The sequence below is a fragment of the Rhamphochromis sp. 'chilingali' genome, assembly GCF_963969265.1.
Source record: "Rhamphochromis sp. 'chilingali' genome assembly, chromosome: 12".
Lineage (NCBI taxonomy): Eukaryota > Metazoa > Chordata > Actinopteri > Cichliformes > Cichlidae > Rhamphochromis > Rhamphochromis sp. 'chilingali'.
Window position 1 is genome coordinate 20,693,048 of NC_137939.1, and position 21,417 is coordinate 20,714,464.

The following is a 21,417-nucleotide window of genomic DNA, read 5'->3' on the forward strand; positions in this document are numbered from 1 at the left end:
ACTGTGCACCAGGAGCTTCATGGTTTTTGGTTTTCGTGGCTGAGAAGCTCCTGCAGGTGTGACGTGTAGGTGGGCTGGTACTTTTGTCCATATATTTTATGTTTTCAGTTCTTTTTTTTGTGTGACACCTGTCTCCACAGGTCTGAAATGCTACTGGAGAAGAAAATCACAAAATTTTTTGACTGTATAGTGATTGTTGATCAGTGCTCAGTGGAGGGGATGACTTTTTCATTTCATCCAGTGAAGTGTACAATGATAGACCGATGTGTCATAAATTCAGCTTTTTTGTATGTGTTCGAGAACAACAATGGACACAGGGTGCAATTTGTGCTGCACAAACTGTTAAGTGGCCTATTTTGTGTAAAGTGCTGTCCACTGGGCCCGTGTCGCAATCGAGACAGGTCATAAATCAGAATGCATCAAAAGTAGAGTCTTTATTGATGAGTGGGCAAAAGAACCAACTCAGTTAAACTGTACAGTTACAGAATATCATCTCGCGAGGGAATGCCAGACGTAAAAATTATGGACCTCTGTTCACTTTTCACTTTTTCTTTCCATAACAACATCTGTACAAGTTGTAATCCCCAGTTTTGAATCTATGAAATGCAGTGGAATGCATGCTTAGTACAGTATGCTGTGCAAGTGTCCACATTTAAAAAAAATTGACTGCACGTGTATATCTATGCCTAACATATCGTAGGTCAGACATTTGTGTCACATGAATTGTAATTTGGAGAGACAATTCATTGTATTCATTGCCAGTTTTCATACACCACACAGATTGGGGGTCGTATACAACCTGAAGATGTTTGGATTTTGAACATACTGTGATCCAGACACTCAAGTGCTGGCTTTAATGTTCGGGGGTGGGGGGGGATATAAGATGGCACGGTAACATTCAAGTTTCATTCAAATTAAGTGCCACTTCATTTTCTCTTTTTTTTTGTATTCTGGTGAGAGCAAAACAGCACTTTAAAACATTCCCAAGATCGTCATTTGCAAATAAATGTACACTTCCTAATGGTTTTTTTTTTTTTTTTCCAAATAACGTAATATACATCATCATTCAAGTCATTAAATCCTATGGCCTGTTTTCAATGTACAACTGTTGTTTTCTAATTATTCTGTCTCCCTTTTTTTCATTATCCATCTGTATTTCACAATTGCTTGCACATTAGCATTAAAAATCCAGCTTAAAAATCCATTTGAAGGATAAATTTCCATATGATGAGATTGCTCAATTTTCCATGATTTTGAGACCACAAGATGAGGCTGCTTTCATATTGACTCAGTGTTACTGGAACCTTTTCTATCATCATTATTTCTTTCTGTCTCCTTCCACTTCCCTCTGCATTTTTTTTTCTTTCTGCCTTTTTTTTTTTCTTTTTCACACACATACACACAAATGCTCTATAAAAACACACAAACAGGAATATAGATTCCTGTACGGTCTATACAATATGAAATCAAGTCATATTTCAAAATAGTGTCATCTGCTTAACATGTATTGTTTACAAATAAAGGAAAACAGGCAATTTTTTTTTTATGATACAAAGAAACCTGACACGCCCTAAATCAAGTCCAAAAAAATCAAGCATGTTAGGGGCTTCTGGGATCACAACAGCTATTTAAATGTATCCAAGGTTATTGAGTCCACTTGATATTCTGCAGTCTCTTTTTGAAATACATGAAAAGGCGTCCAGGGTGGTCTATCAATCCATTTAGACCCTTTGAGTTCCTTGATGTGTTTCAGAGTTAGTAACGCTCTGATCAACACTTTCTATTCACAGTCCACGGCACATTTCTTCAAGGATTTCAAGCCTCTCTGTGTCTGTTTTGTGCCTTATGTGACACAGAAACGCATTCTCAGCTGAAAGCTCTGGGGCGTGTCCCTCTGAAATAAGGCAACGTTATTTTAAAATGGCATCTGACACACTTAGCTGGAGCGGTGATTGTTGTGATCTTTCCAATTTATTAATTATATAGTCCGTCATCAGCGGTGCACACCCTTAAAGTGTTACCAGGGCGTTTCTACTGCCCTATCCAAACCTTTGCAACTCACACATTTTTTCACATATAAACATTCTTCAGATATCGGCACTGTGCCTGCATTTGTTAGCAAAATTTGGATTTTGTTGTGCAAAACAACAAAACAGACACTGACACTTAAGCAAGGTGCATTGCAACCCTTCTGCTCTCCAAATTCCCCCTTAAAACGTGAAACATCCCCCTCTTTAGGCTCATTTTTAATCTCACATGATGCAGTAGGCCTCATCCTGGGGCAGGTGTTGTTTAGTCCTCCAGTAAGTAGGCAGATGAGCTCTCAGCACTTTCCTCAGGTCCTCGTTCAGCAGGAGGCAGAAGATGGGGTTCACTCCGGCCTGGGCGAAGCTCATCCACACTGTGATGGAAAGGTACCTATGAGGGATGGTGCAGGACTTTACGAACACCCTCCAGAAGCACGCCACGATGTACGGTGCCCAGAGGACCAGAAAAAGCAGGGTGATGGTGTAGAACATCCTGCCCAGCCTCCTCTCTGATCGCACCTCCTCCATCCCGAGCAGCCGCCGGTGCTGATTGTGTAAATTTTGCCTGATGCCCAACAGAGTAGGTGGCATGGGACCACGACCGAACCCTGCGATCCAGTTAGCTGCAGCTTGACCTGTGGCCCCGGGACCGTGGAAGGTCCAGTTCTGGCTGATAGCGGGCACCAGCTGGACAGGTTTCATCTTGCGGTGCCTGTATTCAAACAGCAGCAGCTTGGCGTAGAAGCCATGAGTAGCCAGGACCACCACAGCCAGCATGAGCATGAAACCCAGGGTGTCGTTGGTCTTCAGGTAGCGGTGTTCAAAAATGCACTGATCCTCATCACGAATGAACTTATAAGTCCCCACGTCAAAGACGGGTGGGAACGCCATGGCGACTGCCAGAGTCCACACCATGCATATGATGGCGGCACAGGTCCAGATGGTCATGCGTTTGGCGTAAAATCGGTGGTGGGCAATGGCAAGGTAGCGAGTGACAGCCACACAAAACAGCATGAAGGCAGCGTGAAAGCAAAACAGCACAGCCATAAAAGCCACAACTTTACAACTCAAGGCACTGTAAGTCCAGGCCGAGCTGTTGTGGACGGAAACCAGCACAAAGGGGAAGCAGGCAGCAGAGCGAACTGCATCGGCCAGGCACAGGTCCAGAAGAAAGAAATAGGGAGCCTTGTGAAGCGTCCTGTCTCGCAGGACCAGCAGGGAGACCAAGAGGTTGCCTACAAGACTGACACAGATGATCAACCCCAAGAAGACCAGCTTAAAGTAGGCAGACACATCTGTGGCAGAGATTCCTCCATTGTTGTTGCTGCTGTCACTGCTGCTGCCGCCCCTTGCTAGTCCACTCTGAGAGGCCAGCACAGCCAGCAAACTGCCAGGGCCGTCGATGGCAAAGCTCTGGTTAGCCATTCTTTCCCCTTCCACAAGAGCCTGCCTGGTTTGGGCCCCTTTAAAAACAGTACAGATCCTCCTACAGCCGTCGTCTCCCACGGCTCTCTCGTCTTTACAAGGAGAGGCCGAAAGGATCTTTTCTACAAGACAGAATCATCTTTCCTCTTTGTCCACAACCTCGCCACCTGCGAACAGAGACACACACACATTTTGAGGAACGAAAAACAGCACGTCTGACCTGCTCGTTAGGTCGAACACGCTCGCCACTAAATTGAAGCAAAGCTTACATTTAAACACAGTGAATATAGAAGTGCTGTGTTGGGCAACACAGTGGAAATATCTGCCTTCCTGTTTCTCTAAGGCTGGGATCAGATCAGCAGCTCTACAGCATGCCAGCTCCTTGGCTCTCTCAGTAATTACCTTGCTCGTTGCTAAGATACAACAGCTCACATACTTTGTGCAAGTGTGGGTGTTTGAGTGAATGCATGGGGGTGTACGGTGGGGGGTGGGCTGGAGCAGACACAGTACAACCGACACTGGGCATGTCCAACAAACAGGGATGTTGTAAATGAGCAAAGAACAATTTCTGCTTTCTCTCTGCATGCGTGTATGCGTGACAGTCGGTTAAAGAGCAGAGGGTGTAATCAGTATCATTCAAAGCACATAACAAATATAATGGCAGAGCACGGAGCCATTTGGGTTTTTACCGAAGGCCTGTGTGTGTGTGTGTGTGTGTGTGTGTGTGTGTGTGTGTGTGTGTGTGTGTGTGTGTGTGTGTGTGTGTGTGTGTGTGTGTGTGTGTGAAATGTGTTATGTTACTCAACAGGGTGATAAAACCACTGTTGCCATCACCACGGGCAGACATCAGTGTTGAAGCAAGGAAACGTAAACCTTATTCTGGGAATGAAAAATCAAATATAAACCAAATCTGAGACCTGCAAACTCATTTGTGGGTAGAGGATGATAACAATACTCAGTCGTGCTGCTTGTATGGGTGGGCCTTGTCTATGTAGGCCATGACACCCAATACGATTTGCCATAACTGTAAGCTTGTTTTCTTTTCTTTATTCTTTTTTCAATCATAGCAGCTCTCTGCCACCTTGACAAATATCATTTCACCTCATTAAATGGCTGCCATGGCAGCTAGGCCTGAAACACAGGGTGGAGTGAAAAACACATGAACAGGTGTCAAAATCACCATCATTTTTTTTTTATTGTGTGTGTGTGGGTGTATGTGTGTGTGTGACTGAGAGAGAGAGAGAGCGATAAAGAGATGGAAAGAGAGGGGGAGAGAGATAATAACCTACCTTTCATCCCTTCATTTTTGCATCCTTTCTTTCCTCACGGTAAAAAAAAAAAAAAAAAAAAAAAAAACCAACAAAAAAGGGATCCCAGTCGCTTTGCTTCAGTGTTCGTTAAATGGAGAGAAAAGCACATAATAAAGCTGCATGGTCTTGCTGTGTGATCTCAGGCTCAAACAACACCTGTTATGCATAAATCCATCGCGAGGAAAGCGAACTGAGCAACATTTAATAAACATAAGACGGGCAGAGGCTACCTAATAATCAACAGCTGATCAAAAAAAAAAATCCAGGATGAGGACTGATGTAAAGCCACATTTAAAAGATATGCATACAAAAAACACTCTCTCACACACACACAAAAAAAAAAATCCACCGCCACCCTTTTACATTTTCATGGAGAAGAAGGTGCTCATTTGGTGTCTGAATATCATCCGAGAAAACAGATTTTATGTTGCATCACGTCGAGGATGGGTTTCCAGAAGCCTAGAAACACACGCGGTGGAAAAATAACATATCTTGCTCTGTTCATATATCCAAATGATGTCAGATTTTCAATGCTTATAATAACCCACCCACAAACGTTAGAGAGGAAAAAAAGATCGCGCATCCCCTAAATGAATCGTCTTGGCGTTTATATTGACTAGTGGCACCAGGACAATTAGTCCACACAGACAACAGCCGCGATACGTCTCTTTTCCCCATCTTTCGGCGTAAAAGGCGATGTATTTACCCTGAACTGTTATTATGCAGTCTTTGTTTTGCTGTCCAGCGAAGGTGGACTACATCTTAATGGTCCAAAATAAAAGCCTCCGTGGCAGAACAAATACATGATTTTTGGACAAATCCAGCGACGGCACAGAGGGCTTCACATCGCAGACGCTGCCGAAATCAAATGAAAAAAAAAATAGGAAAAACAAAAACAAAAACAGCACGGCTGGATTAGGCGAATTATTCCTGAATAATCCCAATTATGGCTGCTTGCAAGGAGGCAGCTCGCACATTCGCGGAAACCGTCGGTTTTATTCGGAGAGAGAGAGAGAGCGGGAGGGAGAGAGAGAGAGGGGGAGGGAGGCAGGGAGGGAAGGAGGGAGGGAGACAGAGGCGGACCTGTGCAGTACTGTGGGCCCAATAACTTGAAAGTGATGTTCTCTGAATGACGTGCCAGTTTTGTCCAGTATGGGTGCACTGAGGAGCTCCACCTGTCAACTAGCTACGTCTTACACTGGTGCTCCTGTCCTCGGTGACAAACTGGGTTGACTGGAACACATGGGCCTGACGGGGTCCAAGGAATTCTGGGGGCTCTGGAAGAATATTGGGCCTCCTTTTTGAAAGTGGAAAAACATCTCATTTAAAGTTCTGCAAGAACCTAAAAACATCACCAGAACGAGCACACACAATTGATTCGAGGTGCCTTATATTTTAAGGCAAAAATCCTACAATAATACAAAATAAACAGATGAAACTCCAGCAATCATATGACCCCCTTTGAGCAAGCACTTTGGCGACAGTGGGAAGGAAAAACTCCCTTTTAATAAGAAGAAACCTCCAGCAGAACGAGACTCAGGGAGGGACAGCCATCTGCCATCTGGGGTGAAAACAATGGACACCAGGGGCATAATTTCCAGGGGGGTTAGGGGGGTTATGATCCCCCCAATAATCAGACCCAATCAAAATAAGCCCCCCCCCCCCCCCACCCCCCCATGAAATTATGAATTATTCTGCATAAATAGGCTGTTGATTTTCTTTACTCATTTCAGGTATTACCAGCAAAATAGTTTCATGTTTAATCATCTGGGAATTTACCCAGATTTATTTATTTATTTAGACAGAGATCTTGACCCCCCCCCCCCCCCCAATGTTCAGCACAAAGTTACGCTGATGCTGGTAGGTGTACAATATGTGAATGAACAAGACTGTGTTATGTGACCCATGATGCTGCACAAGACTGTAAATATAATTTTGTGTTTGATAATTTCTTTTATCAAAGTGGGGGGAAAAGACTTTAGACTTTTTATTAAATAAATGCTGCAATCCTACTTAAGTAGGTTATAGCGTGCAAGCTTTTTAATCAAAATATATATATATTCTAAATACTGAGTAGGCTAAAGTAAGCATACTCACTATGATCACTATTATTGATCCATGTATGTGTGTACATATATTTCTCTTTAATGTTCCAGCTGTTGATTATTTTCAATACTTATATATTGCAGGGTAGGTTGATCTATAATAATGCAGTTAATCTGCAGAATAATTCTAAACTAAAGATTTAATACTTTACATTAAACCTACACCTTAGTAAAGTACTTGAGGAAATGAATTTAGTTACATTTCTACTGTTCCTATCCATGCGCTCATCCAGTGGTGATGTAAGATTAGCAGTAACTAGTACTATGTTTCAAGGCAAATTATATTTCAGCTCATCCACCCCATGCTCCCGCCCCTCACATATCTGTTAACTAATAATAATAATAATAGATTGGATTTATATAGCGCTTTTCAAGGCACCCAAAGCGCTTTACAATGCCACTATTCATTCACACACTGGTGGAGGCAAGCTACGGTTGTAGCCACAGCTGCCCTGGGGCAGACTGACAGAAACGAGGCTGCCATATCGCGCCATTGGCCCCTCTGGCCCACACCAGTAGGCAGCAGGGTAAAGTGTCTTGCCCAAGAACACAACGACCAGGGCAGAGAGCCTGGGATCGAACCGGCGACCTTCCGGTTACAGATACGCTTCCCAAACCCCTGAGCCACAGTCGCCCCTGTTTAGTAATTAAAGCCATTTTAATGCATTTTCCTCCATTTACAATGGACCAAAAGTAATTAGACAAATTATCATAATTTTAAATACAAGGACTGTTTTAATAATTGATGGAAAATAATTTCCAGTCAAGAACTGTCTGAAGTACAGAATCCATGAATATCACCTAATGCATCATATCCTCCTGGATCTGCCAGGCTTTTACTGCGGTTTCTGGTTGTTTGCGCTCCTAGTTTTATTTTTAGGAGCTGAAAATCATGCTCTATTGTATGGAAGCTTGAAATTGCCACTCATGAGTTAAAATTTTGGCTGTTATGTCAAAATTTTGAGTCAGGTATTGCAAAAGTTCAACTTACTAACTCAAATGTCTGAGAAAGGTTTTAAACTGAAGTTTCAGTCATAGCTGGTGCCACCCCATACCCCCTTCTGGATACACCTCTGTTTACGAAATATCTGCAGTTAAAAATATATGCTCGACTACGGCTGGGAAAAAACACGTTTCACCATTATTTATTTATTTTTTATTATTAACAAGAGTTCTCACTCTGGGATGCACAGTTTAACATGTTAGTTAGTTTTACTAATGTATATTCTGCTTTTTTGTTTCTACATCATTCATGGTAATGATGAGCTACTTAGGTTTAAGTTTTAAAAAAAGAGTTTTACATGTTACTGCATGAAATCTAATTATCTGTCTTTAGGACCTTGTTAGCATTACTGTTTGAATATAAATATACAAATAAATAATTTGATTATCATTAATACAACAATTTGAGTTTTTAGCCTCACAATGAGTGTCCCAGATTTTATTGTGAAATCAACTGCCCTTTGAAAATGGTAACACGCTAACCAGCCAAACTATGTAAGCTGATTATACTAAATGTGAAATACATGTCAAATATTTTTGACATAAAACCTTTAATTTATATTACTTTATTTAGTTGTATTACAAAACAAACAAAATCAACAGGTTAAAACCATGTGAAATACCCCAGTGTTTAAAGAAAAGTGCATCAGCTAAAACAAAATAGGAATTAAATTATGAAGGCAAAGCTAGCTAATATTATAATGAGCTTTAATCTAACGCAGCATGTAGATGAATGTAATCAGAAGCTTCAGTTTGTCATTTCAAACATATAAACAGAACTAAATGTTCACCAGGCACAAACAGTGCTTAGTTGAACATTGACAGCAGCGCAATGCTGAGGTTAGATATTTAATATTAAACATTAAGGCCACCTGAAGGTCACAAAAGGCCTTCTGTTTCTTTCTGGCAATGGCAGATGCCATAAGATGCCATCATCTGTTACAGAATAAAGTTCTGGGTCTTTGAACACCAGTGTACAAGTAAACCAAAGCCGAATGAAAATGATAAATTAGAATTTTTGTATCCATTTAATGAGGCTTATTAACTTTCTTTGATATATAACAGAGGTGACATGAAATACAGTTATTATAAGTGTTAGGATCATGGATCCTTTGGTTGAAAAGAAGCTCAAATGTTTTCACAACACTGATGCATGATATTAAAAAGCCTTCTGAAGGACAACAGTCAATAATAATGACAACTATATATTAGAGGCTCACAGCTTTAGGCGTACAGCCTAAAAATAAGTGCACAATACTGAACATCGAAGCATTTCTTTTCATTTGTTTTTATCCTCCATTTAATAAATGTTTTGAGGGGGTTTAACGAAATCTGTGGATCTGGGAAATGGAAACGTCTGAACAAAAAAAATTAAAAAAGGACTAAACGGGCAAATATGTGTGAAATGATAACTGTGATGGACCTGATAAAACCAATAAACATTCACAGGCCACGCTTGGAGGAGTACAATGACAAGTTAAAGGAGGGGTATTATGGAAAATCCGATTTGTCTTGTCTTGGAGGATTTCACTGTCACAGACAATATTTAAATAAAAGCTGGTACTCCTGCTGTTGCAATTGCTTCTCGTGATGAAATACCTCTGTTCAAACAAGCTGAGGGTGACGCCACACCCTGGGTGGAAAACGATGCCCTTCTATCTGCTGTTTCTTAATATTGCCACAGCGCTCGCAGATCTCCTTTTGAAATCACTGCTTAACATGGACTACCTGAAAAAAACAGTAATTATTCCAAAGGGTGGGTCTTATAAAATTCACACCAGTTATCCTGCTTGGGACAGCTTTCAGATTGCCTAAATTTTTAATGTTTGACCACCACACAAATTAGTCACTCCTGCTATTTTCCCTGCAAAAGTCTGCAAAATACAAATGTGCTTGGATGAATACGTCAGTTTTAAGGCTAATGCGTAATCTGCATATAATCCACAGAGTGCCTAACATCCAAGGATCAAAAGTTTAAAGTTATTAAAGCTTTATTTGGCCAAAAATGAAGATAAAATATTAAGACTAAGTCCTAAATATAAGAAGAGGTAGACCTGACGAGAGGTGCCGTCTTATCGTATAACATCCGAGGAGATTTCCAGAGAATTTTCAGCCTTCAAACACTGAGCTCATCTTACAGTGGCCAGTGTATACTATAAGCTGCCATGACTTCAGTGCAATGCCTGACCTTTGGCTTCTATCCGCAGCTCATGTTGCTGTCTATGTATTTCCACTTCAAGCAAAGCTGAACACGCTCGAGTTGTGGAGGCGCTGAAGGCTCTGATGTTATTTTAAAGGTGTGTCAGTGCCTTCAATGCGATCTGTTCTGCACCGCAGTGTCATTACTGTGCATAAAGCTGTCGTGTTGTTCGTGTTTGTTCTGCAGACTGCATGAAAAGAAAAACACAGATAAGCAAAGACACAAAGTGGTACAGGATATGAGACCATGTTTAATGGCAATACACTGCAAAAACTTTCACCACTCCAAACGTATCAATCAGTGCCTCCGTCTGTCTGTGAGATTGTCTATTATGTTACGAGCTGAGTGCTGCGCTACAACAAGAATAATATGCATTTACGAGCAAGAAGGAAGACCTGTGAAATGAAAAGTGCCACGGTGAGGTGAACAGTTTTCCACTTGTTTTGCTGTCGCTCAAGCGGCTACCATTTCCGTCTTGTTTTCACTAAGTATTAAGGCAAAAACACACACACATGACCATGTTTTTCTTTTGCATTTTGTAAACAAAATCCCATTTTTATAGTAAGTCTCTTATATTTACCACTAGGGTAATCTTTCTGTTGTTCTTTTGTTTCGTTTTTGAAGCGATAACGACTTGAAATTCACAAAAGTCAAAGTCCTTAAACAACAGGCTTTGCTACATTGACAACAGTGAAAGTGCATTGTGATAGTGACTAAATAAACTAGAACATAACACCACAGAGACTCTCCACATGACAAGAAAAGGTTAGTGATTAGTGATCACTTACAAAACAGCTCTAATACTACACTGTGCTTTAATACTAGGTTCACAATGTTGTACAAATGGGGTGATTATTATTATATCTATAGAAAACACAATGTGTACGAAAATATCGCCATAATTACTTTCTCCTTCTATTTGACTTTGCATAAAATAAGCATAACTTCAAGAGGACTTTGTGTGCATGTTGCTTAGCTTGATGGCTTATTTTAAAACCATGAAAAGGCACTTAGCTTGACAGAAGATTTGGGGCAAAATCACAAACGGCACAAAACGAAAATTAGTCCAATTAGGAAGAGGGCAGTGGGTTCCTGCAACACTATCGAGAGGGAGACAACTCCACTCAGAAATATGACAGATGGCAGAAGATTCCTGTTTCTGTTATGCTCAGACTGGGGCTCGGAAAACTCTGACGCTGTGCTTGGTTCATTCTCTAATGACGTATCGGGGGAAATATGTGCAGCTTCTTCCTTCTCTTCCAAGGCTGAGACAGACTGAGTTACGTTTTCACTCACCTCAGTGACACCTGTACTCACTGAGGTGTTCTCTGGAAGCTCGGGTGATGGTAGAGCTTCACCTTCTGCTTTCAGAGATGTCTGAGTCTCAGCCACGGGAGACAAAAGTGCAAGCGTACTGGCTTCATGATTTGCTGCAGACCTGCTGGAACTTTCTGATAATCCTTCAACAGGTTCGCTCATTCCCACAGCAACGTCTCGCTCAAAGCCCTGTGTCACACTGGGAGTACAGGCACGCTCAGCAGGCAGTTCAAGGCAAGGATGACTGGCTGGTTTTTCTCCAGCTCCATCCTCTCCTGTTGTTGTCTCTGTGGCAGGAAGACACATGCAAGATGCTTCTAAAGGGATTTCCTCTCTGCCAGTCTGGGAGATGTCTGATCTGGGTTTGGAGTCTCGTTGCAGAAAAGGATGTGAGGCAGGCGGCGGCGTAGAGGGACTACTGTCTACGCGCTCCTCAGACGTCTGGTTGCCTAATTCACAGTGGAGTCTGGGTAAAGGCTGTGACTTATTTGGCTGGACTGATTCGCTGGCACAGAGTACAAAGGATGAATTAGTTTGATGTGTGGTTTGGGAAGACATAGAAGGAAACTGTTCACCTGGGAATACAGTGTGAGCGGACAGCGTGCCATCGTCAGATGGAAGCTCTTGGTTGGGTGGGACAAAGGGACCAGACGGGTGAGCTGCGATCTGCTGAAGTAAAACAGCAAGACAACAGTGATAGCTAGGAGACAAAGGAGGAACATTTGTATTCCACATTAACATTGCACGCTGAGGGAAGAAAAGCATTATACTGCATACTAATGCTTTTCTGTGAAAAGGAACTCATGCTGAAGTTTTAGCTGTGAGGAAATGCAAACAATTCATGAGCAGTATGAAGAGGTGGACAGGAATCTTTTTTTAAAATTATGGGGGAAAAAATCTCCTTCCTTCAAATTTCCCTCCCAGGAGGGCAAAACAACGAATGTAGTTTAAATATTCCTTCCTTTAAGTGAACTCGACACGGCACAAGTGAATCCAAAGGAGAAGAAAATTGGATCGGTGCAATTTTCTTAATTATTTTCTCCTCAAGTTTTCCCACGTTTACACATACTGAAGTGAGGGTGGCTGTTTGAACAGCAGGGACTGGACCAAATGTAATGCCTAAAAATACTTATTTACATTTTAACAGGATTTTATTCAAAAAAGGAAAATAGCCATTAGCAAATAATGGAAAAGGAGTTTTCCCTGCTATGAGGCTGCCCTGACAAACATTCAAGGTCATATTGAGATGAAATCATTGCAATATAAAACCAAAAGACAGACAAGAAAAACAGCACCAAGAAGAACATATGCAAAAGCTGGACACATAAAATATGAAAACGGTAACAGCTGAGATAGGGCAGGTGGGTTTTAGTCAGCAGAAAGTAGCTAGATTCTTCTATTTCACAAAAATCATATAATTGTGTATAATGCAATATTTGTTCAGTTAATCCAAAAAATGGATTCTACTTTCCAAGAAGGTTTTTAATTTGACTTAAAAGAATTTTATTGTTGATTTTTTGTAAAATGTGCAGCTGAATCATTTAAGATCACTTTGTAGACCAACAATCTATGACTAAAAAGCTTCAGGGAAACCATCAATTCAAATAAAGGAGTGCTAATGAGATCAGTGTTTTAATGCCTTTGTGTAACTTTAATGTATTATACAAAAGTTGGGGTATGAGTTTGTTGGGAATTATAAAGCCCAGATTCTCAAAACCTACGGAATGATACAAGGAATGATGGGAAATGATGTTCACCTTTATTTATTTGTGGGGTTTTTTTAATGTTCTGCTAAAAGGAAAAAGCATGCATGTGATCACTGAGGTGAAACGTGAGAATGAGCCAGGACAGCGTAACAGACACTTTTGTAGTATTGTGAGATATTAATATCAGATCACACGTTATCATGTTATTCTGTTAGGAGGTGGAGTGTGAGAATTTTTTTATCAGGGCTCTAGACTAACTTTTTGACACGGGTGCACCGGTACGCCTAACTTTAAAAATTTAGGCGTACCGGCACAAAAGTTAGGCGCACTCAAATTTTTCAACCGCATCGCTTAACACCGCAGTTTTACATGTGCACTTTCTTTGGGGGGGGAAGTCCATACAGACAATATTAATTTCTAAATTATTAACTAACAAACTTGTGCTTAAAGTGCTTTGTCAATATTGTAGAAAATGTTAAAAACTTAATCATCATCTTGGCCTCCTCTGACGACCTGTTTGCTGCTGTCTGCTGCTGAAAGGCCGTGGGGAGAGGGGACACTTGGGCAGTGCATTTACTGCAGCATATAATGTGTTTTCTGGATACACTGTGCTTTTTCAGCATTCAAATATTGATGGCACCGTGTCAGAGCACTGGCTATGAATTTCAGACAGATCAGGCCTTAACTTAACAAAAAAGTTATCAATAGTTCTTTTCATCTTTTCTTATTACCCACAGCTACAGTACATCCACTTCTCTCAGGCCTAGGCTGCTCACTAGGGCTGAGTATCATCACTGATTTCTATAATCCATTCAATTCCGGTTCTCAAAGTCCTGATTTGATTCAATTTAGCCTCAGACAGTCAGAAATATTATAATTCTGATCATTTATCAGTACTGATACACATGAGACTTCATCAGAATTGTGAAAATCACAACAGATGCCTTTGTGTGAAAGTAACTGAGAATAAAACACAGGAAAACATGAAGGAGATTTTCCTGGTCTGGCTTTTTATAGCAGATAACCTTAAAAATATTCTGCAATTTTGCATAATTTTAAGAAATTTAAATTTCTTCAGTATTGAACAGCAGAAATTAGGCTTTCTTGTCCGAGGTCATTTAAGTGAAAAAAGAAAAAGCGCTGTAAACAACGCTAGACTGGTGGGTAATAAGCGAATGAATAATGCAGAAAACAGATTTGAGACGGGAAACTGTTCCTGAAGTACAGAGAGAGAGAGAGAGAGCTGTGCAGGAAGTGTGATTTTTATCGTGGTGGAAGCAAAACAGCAAAAGTCAGAGGGAATTCATGACGACATTGATCAAATGTGAAGCGCAGTTTGCTGCTTCTTTTGCTGCAGGCTCGGTGAATTTTGGTTGGAGAGAGGCAAAACCTGCAGCTCAGAATCAGCGCAAAAAGACGTAAACACAGCGCGGACCCGAAGAATCGCTAAGCTCCGACAGCGTGTCCGTGTTCAGGCCGTCGGGTGAGAAAGCCGAGAAAGACGAAGCTGATTCTGATGTGTTGGGTCCGCTCCGTGTTTAGGTCTTTGTGTGGAATCCGTTAATGAATTGATATCGCTTTATTCAAGCTACTCACCTCTCTCTTCCACCTGCACTTTCAACTGGACCACGGCCAATCAGAGAGGTCCCGCCCCTGACTATCTCTGATTGGTTTAGTCCACGATAGGGGCATAATGTGTGTCTGTTGTTGACCACACGGAGAGTTACAGAGATTTTTTTTTTGTTACCGGAACAGTTGGTCGCACCTGTGCGACCAAATATTTATTTTTAGTCGCACCACTGAAAAATTTGGTCGCATTTGCGACCAAATTGGTCGCACTCTAGAGCCCTGATTTATGTTATGCAGAACTAATTAAACTTTCCCTTCTAAAATACACAGTTATTATGGAAGCTGGTATATCGATTTCCACAGAAGCATTTTTGCTCCATTGCCATGTTTTCAGTCTTCATGCTAATTGTGCAGCAAGTCAGATGAATATATACCCACTGACCACTTTATTAGGTATACCTCCTTTTGCCTTTAGAACTACCCTAATTCTTCATGCCATATATTCAAAAAGGTGCTGGAAACATTCCTCGGAAATTTTCATCCATATTGACACGATAGCATCACAGATCCATTACATGAATCTTGCTGTTCCACCACATCCCAAAGGTGCTCTGCTGGACTGTTGACTATTACAGTACAGTGAACTCGTTGTTGTGTTCAAGAAACCAGTTGTGGCTGTGGTGTAGAAAAGATGCATAATTGGTGTCAAAGGACCCAAGACAATGTTCCCCACAACACTGCAGGACCATCACCACCAGCTGAGCTGATGATACAGGGCAGGATGCTTTCATGTTGTTTATGGCACATTTTGGCATAAACAACAACAGTAGACCTGACAACATTTGTCCAGGTTTCTCTCAGTTTCCTGTTTCTGTCATTGTTAGCTGACATATGCGGCACCTGGTGCGGTCTTCTGCTGCTGTAGACCATCTGCTTCAAGATTCAATGCACTGTCCATTCAGGTGTTTTGTGCATGCCTTGGTTGTAAAGAGTGGTTATTTGCATTATCACTGGATAGTTTCTCTTTTTCTGATCAATCTCTAAAATCCCTAGAAATGGTTATGTTGGAAAATCCATGAAAATCAGCAGTTCTCTGAAATACCATCAACAACCATGCTACATTCAGAGTGGCTCCCCCCTCCCCATTCTGATGCTTAAGCAGAACATCTTGACCATCTTGTGTACATGCCTAAGTTGTGTTGCTGCTATGTGATTAACTGATTAGATATTTGCAGAAAGTATACCTCATAAAGCGGGTTTTAATGATAAGATACTTGAAGATTTCATGAACATGTTTAAAAACTCCAAGCAATGAAATAAAACACATTTTTGTATCATCCATATTGGTTCCGTATTCAGACTTAAAGGCACAGGAGCACTACAATCTCAGAAGAATGACTTCCCACTGGGGGAAATCTTTTTTATTATTATTATCCCACATGAATGCGCAATATACACAATATGCTTTTCTTTATATTCCTGAATTTTCTTTATTTTATTTTATTTTTTAATCGCTTCCTTTGAAGATATCAGCATGGTTACAGTGGTTCAGTTTTCAGTGGTTCAGTTTTCCTTTTTTGTGCACCACTGTGTGCAATCTAGCACAAATATTAGCACCATTTCCACATAAAGAAAGCTAACAATACATCGCAGCACAACAGTGGACATCAGTACTGTTTCAAACAATGGAAGCATAGAAGATATTAGATGTGATCACATGTGGGTAAAAAAAATATTAGTGTCCTGAGTTACGTAAAAGTACAAGAGATGTGAATTCAAATTAAAGTGTGCACAAACTTGAACAGCATGCGTCATGAATGTGATGAGAAACTGAAAAAGAGACATACAGCAGTAAGAAGCGAGACGTTACCTAAGTTGTTGCTGAAGCTTCAATGAGCTGTGAACAACACAAATAACCAAGCCAATGGTGATAAGGTTCAAAAGTTGATCAAACATGTTTGTTATGTTTTATTAGATACATGGCTTGTCTAGAGGGATAAAGCACTTAGCCTGGTAACCTGTTAAATGTGAATTTGTCAAAAATTGCATGCAGATAAAGATCATTTTAACCAGTCCAACAAGTAATTTACTGAATGTGTGTCCTCTCTTGGCAGGTGAGCCAACATAGGAGCAAGTTCCAATCAAAACGGATTGTTTTAAACTTTTGAAGGATGAATCAGTACTCCTCCTGGTGGCTTACAATCCCCATTCTTTTACTTTACTCTTACCTCTACATCAATCTCCGGCTTTACAATGATGGGACACACAGGCGTAGGCCGCAGAAGTCCCGGACGAGCCTCAGAGGTCCCTGCTTCTTCTGTAATTGTAAACCAGATGAAGAAGTTATGAGAATGTGTTTAGTAAGTTATGTTAATCAAAAAATAAAATATGTATTTTTTTAGCCTGGGTAAATACCTCTGTGACTCTTGGGTAAGTCTACCTGGCGGTAGGAATATTTACCTAATAATGATATATGTTGCCACTGAGCTGGATTGTGGCAAATGTGACTTTTTCCTCTGCTCTCTAGTGCAATTTATATTATAGTGTGCCCACTTATATAATCAATAATCTAAGGGAATTAAATGAAACTCATCTTCAGAACGTTATGTGTGAAAATCACAATAGAAGGGTCTGTTTCTGAATCTTCCTCCCCTCACACCCAACCAGTCATAGCAGATGGCTGCCCCTCACCGAGCCTGGTTCATTCAGTTTCGTTCTGTTTAAAGGGGAGGTTTTCCTTCCCACTGCCGCCAAATATTTGCACATAGGGAGTCATCTGATTGTTGGTGCTTTCTCTGTATTATTGCGGGGCTTTAACCTTACAATAATAAGTGCCGTGAGGCAACTGTTGTTGGGATTTGGCACAATAAAAATAATAACTGAACTGAACTGAACAGTCTCATGCTTGTGACAGCATGGAAACATTGATGGTGTCCCAAGTGTTAACTAGCTGCACACTTCTATTGATTGGTGGATTTAGACTGTTGAAAGAAAATATTTCTGGCATGAAACTGCTCACAAAAGGTTTGTGGATTCAATTTCATTTTTTTGTAGCAGAAAGCATTTTCCCTTTAGTCCTATTTTATCTAAGAGAAGGTAAACATTTTATCAACCCATATCTCCAAATGTGGGCAATAACTGCCAAAGCAATCTATATAAATAAACAGTTCAAATCTGAGCTGGAGTGAACTTGTGATATCCCCACTATGAAACAGGATAGTCTTATATCCATTTTAACCCATTTTAATAGTCCTTGCGCCCTTCTGTACCTTCTTCCTTTTCCAGTTCATCCTCTGAATCATTGTTCATACTGAAAGAGATGAGAGAAATTTGGGTTATAAGAAATACATGAAGATGTGACAAAACCATTGAGTAGTGCACACTTTAGATGCAAATGTAAATGTGTTTATTATTGTATACACGCACAAAGCGACACTGCACAGAGGCTTTGTCTGCCAAGACACAAACAACGTAATTGTACATAGTAAAAATATGTAGTGTAAAAAGGAGTATGCAGTCATTTTTATTCTGACTGAAGCCTGAGTAGATTCCATATGGTGGGTCAGGACTTACAATTTTTGTGTTATTAATATTTAAAGATCATTTTGAAAAAAACAAAAAAAACCAAAAAAAAAAACAGTGTTATGAGCAAAAATAAGGAAAATATTTCCCTTTAATCTTTCCATTATCCCTTTTCAAGATTTGAGAAGTAACTCTGAGAGATTCATCTGGCCCAAGAAGACACCTCAGTCACGTGTCTAGTCCAAACCCCGATCTTAACCTAACAGAATAAATAGTGCTTGATCTTTTTGTGTGGGTAGGTGTTGTACATTAAAGACTTATGTAGATAAAGTAATAGAGCTGATTCTGTTAGCACTACTTAAGGGCCGATCTTCAGATATGACATTTTTTGACTCGGGTCAAGACGAAAGCTCGACTAATTCAGCCCCAAAACTCAAGTAAAACTCGAGCAAAACTCAGCAACTCGTAGTGCTCAAGGCAGATGACACTGAATCAAAAGGACATCACTACTCCACACAGGTGTTTAATATTTGATATCTGTTACTTCAAGTGGAAATGTTTTGGCTAAATGTAGTTAATTTCAATAGTATGTAATAAATTTGCATGTCTAGACTTGTTTTATCCCATAATAACCTTTCATCTTACTGGCTGCCTTGTTAATATGTTAAAAATCCAATTATCAGCTGACTTCAAAGCACTTAATCAACCTGTAGTGGCTGTTATGGTGGGAGATTGATACAGATTCTGCTCCCAAACCAACTTCTTTTCAATCAGTGACTCATCCATCCCTAACAACCCATCTGGTGCCTTCCTTCCTCCCTCCAAACAGCTGCAGTGGATACCTACATGACAACTACATCACTTTATATTCAGCTTACTGCTTTTACACGTCCTCACAAGCTTGGGCAACACAAGCAACTATTGCTTGTGCTGCCCAAGCTTGAACATTGTGAGATTTATCACAAACTTTCATGTTGATATTACAGTAAATCAGGGGATTAGCTGAGTTTAATGGAGTAGCGAATGAAGCAAAAAGGGTCTGTGTGCCAGCCTTTAATTACAAAAAGGAGAGGAGCCAATCCGTTCCTTTGAAATGGTTTTGCTCCCCTGATGACTCCAATAGAAAAGGTCAGAGGTAAATTTTAGTGCAGGGAAACGCCACGGCTGAAAACGACACCTGCCCTTTTCCTATTCTGAATGCCTCAGACACCGCTGGGTGATTGATACACTGAGCAGGGAGTGTTCTTCCAAAAATCTCTTCCTGTACCTTGCTACAGGCTGTGATTGTAAAAGGTAAAACTAGTAATGGGAAAACTTTGTGAACTCATCTAGGTAGCTTTCCTGTTGTCCTTGTACTTTGATTATGCAACAGACCGAACCACTTTTCTTATGAACAGCCTGCTCTGTTTGAGTTCTTTCTGGGCTAGATGCACTCTCTGGGCAGAACCACTACATTGAGCTGAATACTCATTCCAGGCATAAACCTCTCAGTGAATTAGTAAGCAGGTATAGTTTTGTAGCTGTTGCACAGCCCCTACCTTTGTGGCATCCGTATCTCTTTTTATAATTACTTAACTAATATAGAAATTATCCCTTTTTTTCAGTAAAACCTTTTTGGTCTATGAGCCTCCGCATTTCTCTTCTGATTAATAGGATGGACAGCTTTTGAGGACCTTAAACTGACTGAGGCTTGATGGTGACCTTATAATTCTGTGGATGTTTCGGATAAAAGGCATGGGAGGCAGAGACTGGGCAAAATATTACACAAATACCCTTCTAAGTCTTTGTCCTCTGGGGTGTCTAACTGACAAGTGTGACAGGAAATGTACCTGTAAGCTTTTGGAGGTTTCAGGATACTTTTCATTTCCTGTGTGTTGATGTTTGTATGAGCTGAATCATCTTCATAGGTCAGGAGCAGAGTCACCACATAGTTCATAGAGGAGTTATTAGCCCAGTAATCACCATCAGAGGTTTCATAGCGTACAACGAACTCAATGCGAGAGCCATGTGTGGTATAAGGTGGCGCAAAAGACAGCTTGAAGGAGAACTTGTCAGTTTCTCCATCGTGAGATCCCGGGACATACTCTGCTGGGTGATCAAAGTAAGTGGCCCAATTGTCCATTGTCGATCTGACATAAACTGCTTTGTGGAAGGAAATGTTCAGCACTCGTATTACCCCTGTGAAGGCGAGAGGATCGTTCTCAGCTGGAGACATCTGCTCAACCTCCACTTTATTGGTGCGCACAGCCTGCAGCAGAGCATTACCGGTGGGTGCATGAAACTCTGGGAGCACATGATAGATCGGCTCTAGCTCAGGCTTCCGATACTTTGCCTCCTCTTCGTCCCACTTTGCAATAGAGTCTTCATCGTCCGAATCAAAGGCAACAAATTCCTTCACATCCACCAAATCCCCACCTGTTGTGTCGGCAAATGACACTCTCTTCCCGGCGGACAGCGCCAAGTGGATCCGCATATACTCAGCGGTCTCATCGAAAATTGACGCACCTCGCTTTCTGGGCACCGGGGAGCATCTTGGGATGAAGCGGGCGTCCTCGGTGTCATCATCATCATCGTCGTCATCATTCTGGTTATCTTCGGCGTCCATTGGTGACCTACTATCTGCGTCCTCGCCTGATTTGCCTGTTTTTATCGTTTTAAAAAGACCCTCTTGGCTTGGTATAGTCAAAAAAGACATTTTTTTTAAATTATTTTTACAGACGTAAAAACTCAAAGGAGCCGAAGACTACATATGGCGTCTCTAAAGAGCTACCAAACACTCATGATTTGCGCAGCTGTGGTCAGTGATGATCCAGCGCTGTCGCTGCGTAACGCACAGTGCCTCTTCAGTCAACGTGTGGCGTTAAATGTCACCCATGGAAACCTTGTCTTTACTGCCAGCCCTTGTGATAGTGTATCCCCTGGTTTTACATGACTTTATGCACGGCAGTTTGACTGCTGTCGTTGAAGCACCAGCCCCTAATTTTAGCACTGACCTACCGGGTTTCCATGCCCTAAATTTGTTGATAAGTTGGTATAATCCTGCGGCTCCCCCTTGTTCTATTTGGTTCGGCCTGGCTCTGCGCCTGCTGCTGGAAATAGCATATTAATGTCATAAATGCCAGCGTTGGAAAGACAGGCTGCATGCGTATTTATTGAAACATCTTTAGAGACAATCAGGTGGGAATTATTATTTCAAGATGGCGTCTCCAAATTCCCTCTCTCCAAGCCTGAATT

General features: G+C 41.0%; 2 protein-coding genes across 9 annotated transcripts; both read right to left on the reverse strand.

Annotated features, from left to right (window-relative positions):
* Positions 1-426: 426 nt before the first annotated feature.
* Positions 427-5,731, reverse strand: LOC308407016 (putative G-protein coupled receptor 173). Of its 4 annotated transcripts, XM_080898390.1 has the most exons (3): positions 5,469-5,731; positions 4,742-5,221; positions 427-3,619 (listed from the first exon to the last, which is right to left on the reverse strand). In XM_080898390.1, the coding sequence occupies exon 3, from the start codon at positions 3,450-3,452 to the stop codon at positions 2,253-2,255; it is 1,200 nt and encodes a 399-aa protein (XP_080754516.1). In that variant the 5' UTR covers positions 3,453-3,619; positions 4,742-5,221; positions 5,469-5,731; the 3' UTR covers positions 427-2,252. The 4 variants fall into 4 exon arrangements, with proteins under 4 accessions (XP_080754516.1, XP_080754517.1, XP_080754514.1 ...); XM_080898391.1 differs by lacking the exon at positions 4,742-5,221; XM_080898388.1 differs by having other exon boundaries at positions 4,742-5,731.
* Positions 5,732-10,323: 4,592 nt separating this feature from the next.
* On the reverse strand, positions 10,324-21,141 carry LOC308407008 (protein phosphatase 1 regulatory subunit 3A). 5 transcript variants are annotated; one of them, XR_013973620.1, is made up of 6 exons: positions 20,013-21,141; positions 17,931-17,971; positions 16,890-16,978; positions 16,532-16,558; positions 11,962-12,052; positions 11,838-11,852 (listed from the first exon to the last, which is right to left on the reverse strand). XR_013973620.1 is itself a non-coding variant. In XM_080898376.1 (5 exons), the coding sequence occupies exons 1-5, from the start codon at positions 20,876-20,878 to the stop codon at positions 11,108-11,110; spliced, it is 1,818 nt and encodes a 605-aa protein (XP_080754502.1). In that variant the 5' UTR covers positions 20,879-21,141; the 3' UTR covers positions 10,324-11,107. The 5 variants fall into 5 exon arrangements, 4 of the variants coding, with proteins under 4 accessions (XP_080754502.1, XP_080754501.1, XP_080754503.1 ...); XM_080898376.1 differs by lacking the exons at positions 11,838-11,852; positions 16,532-16,558 and adding an exon at positions 10,324-11,835 and having other exon boundaries at positions 11,962-12,055; XM_080898377.1 differs by lacking the exon at positions 11,838-11,852 and having other exon boundaries at positions 11,918-12,052.
* Between the last annotated feature and the right edge of the window lie 276 nt (positions 21,142-21,417).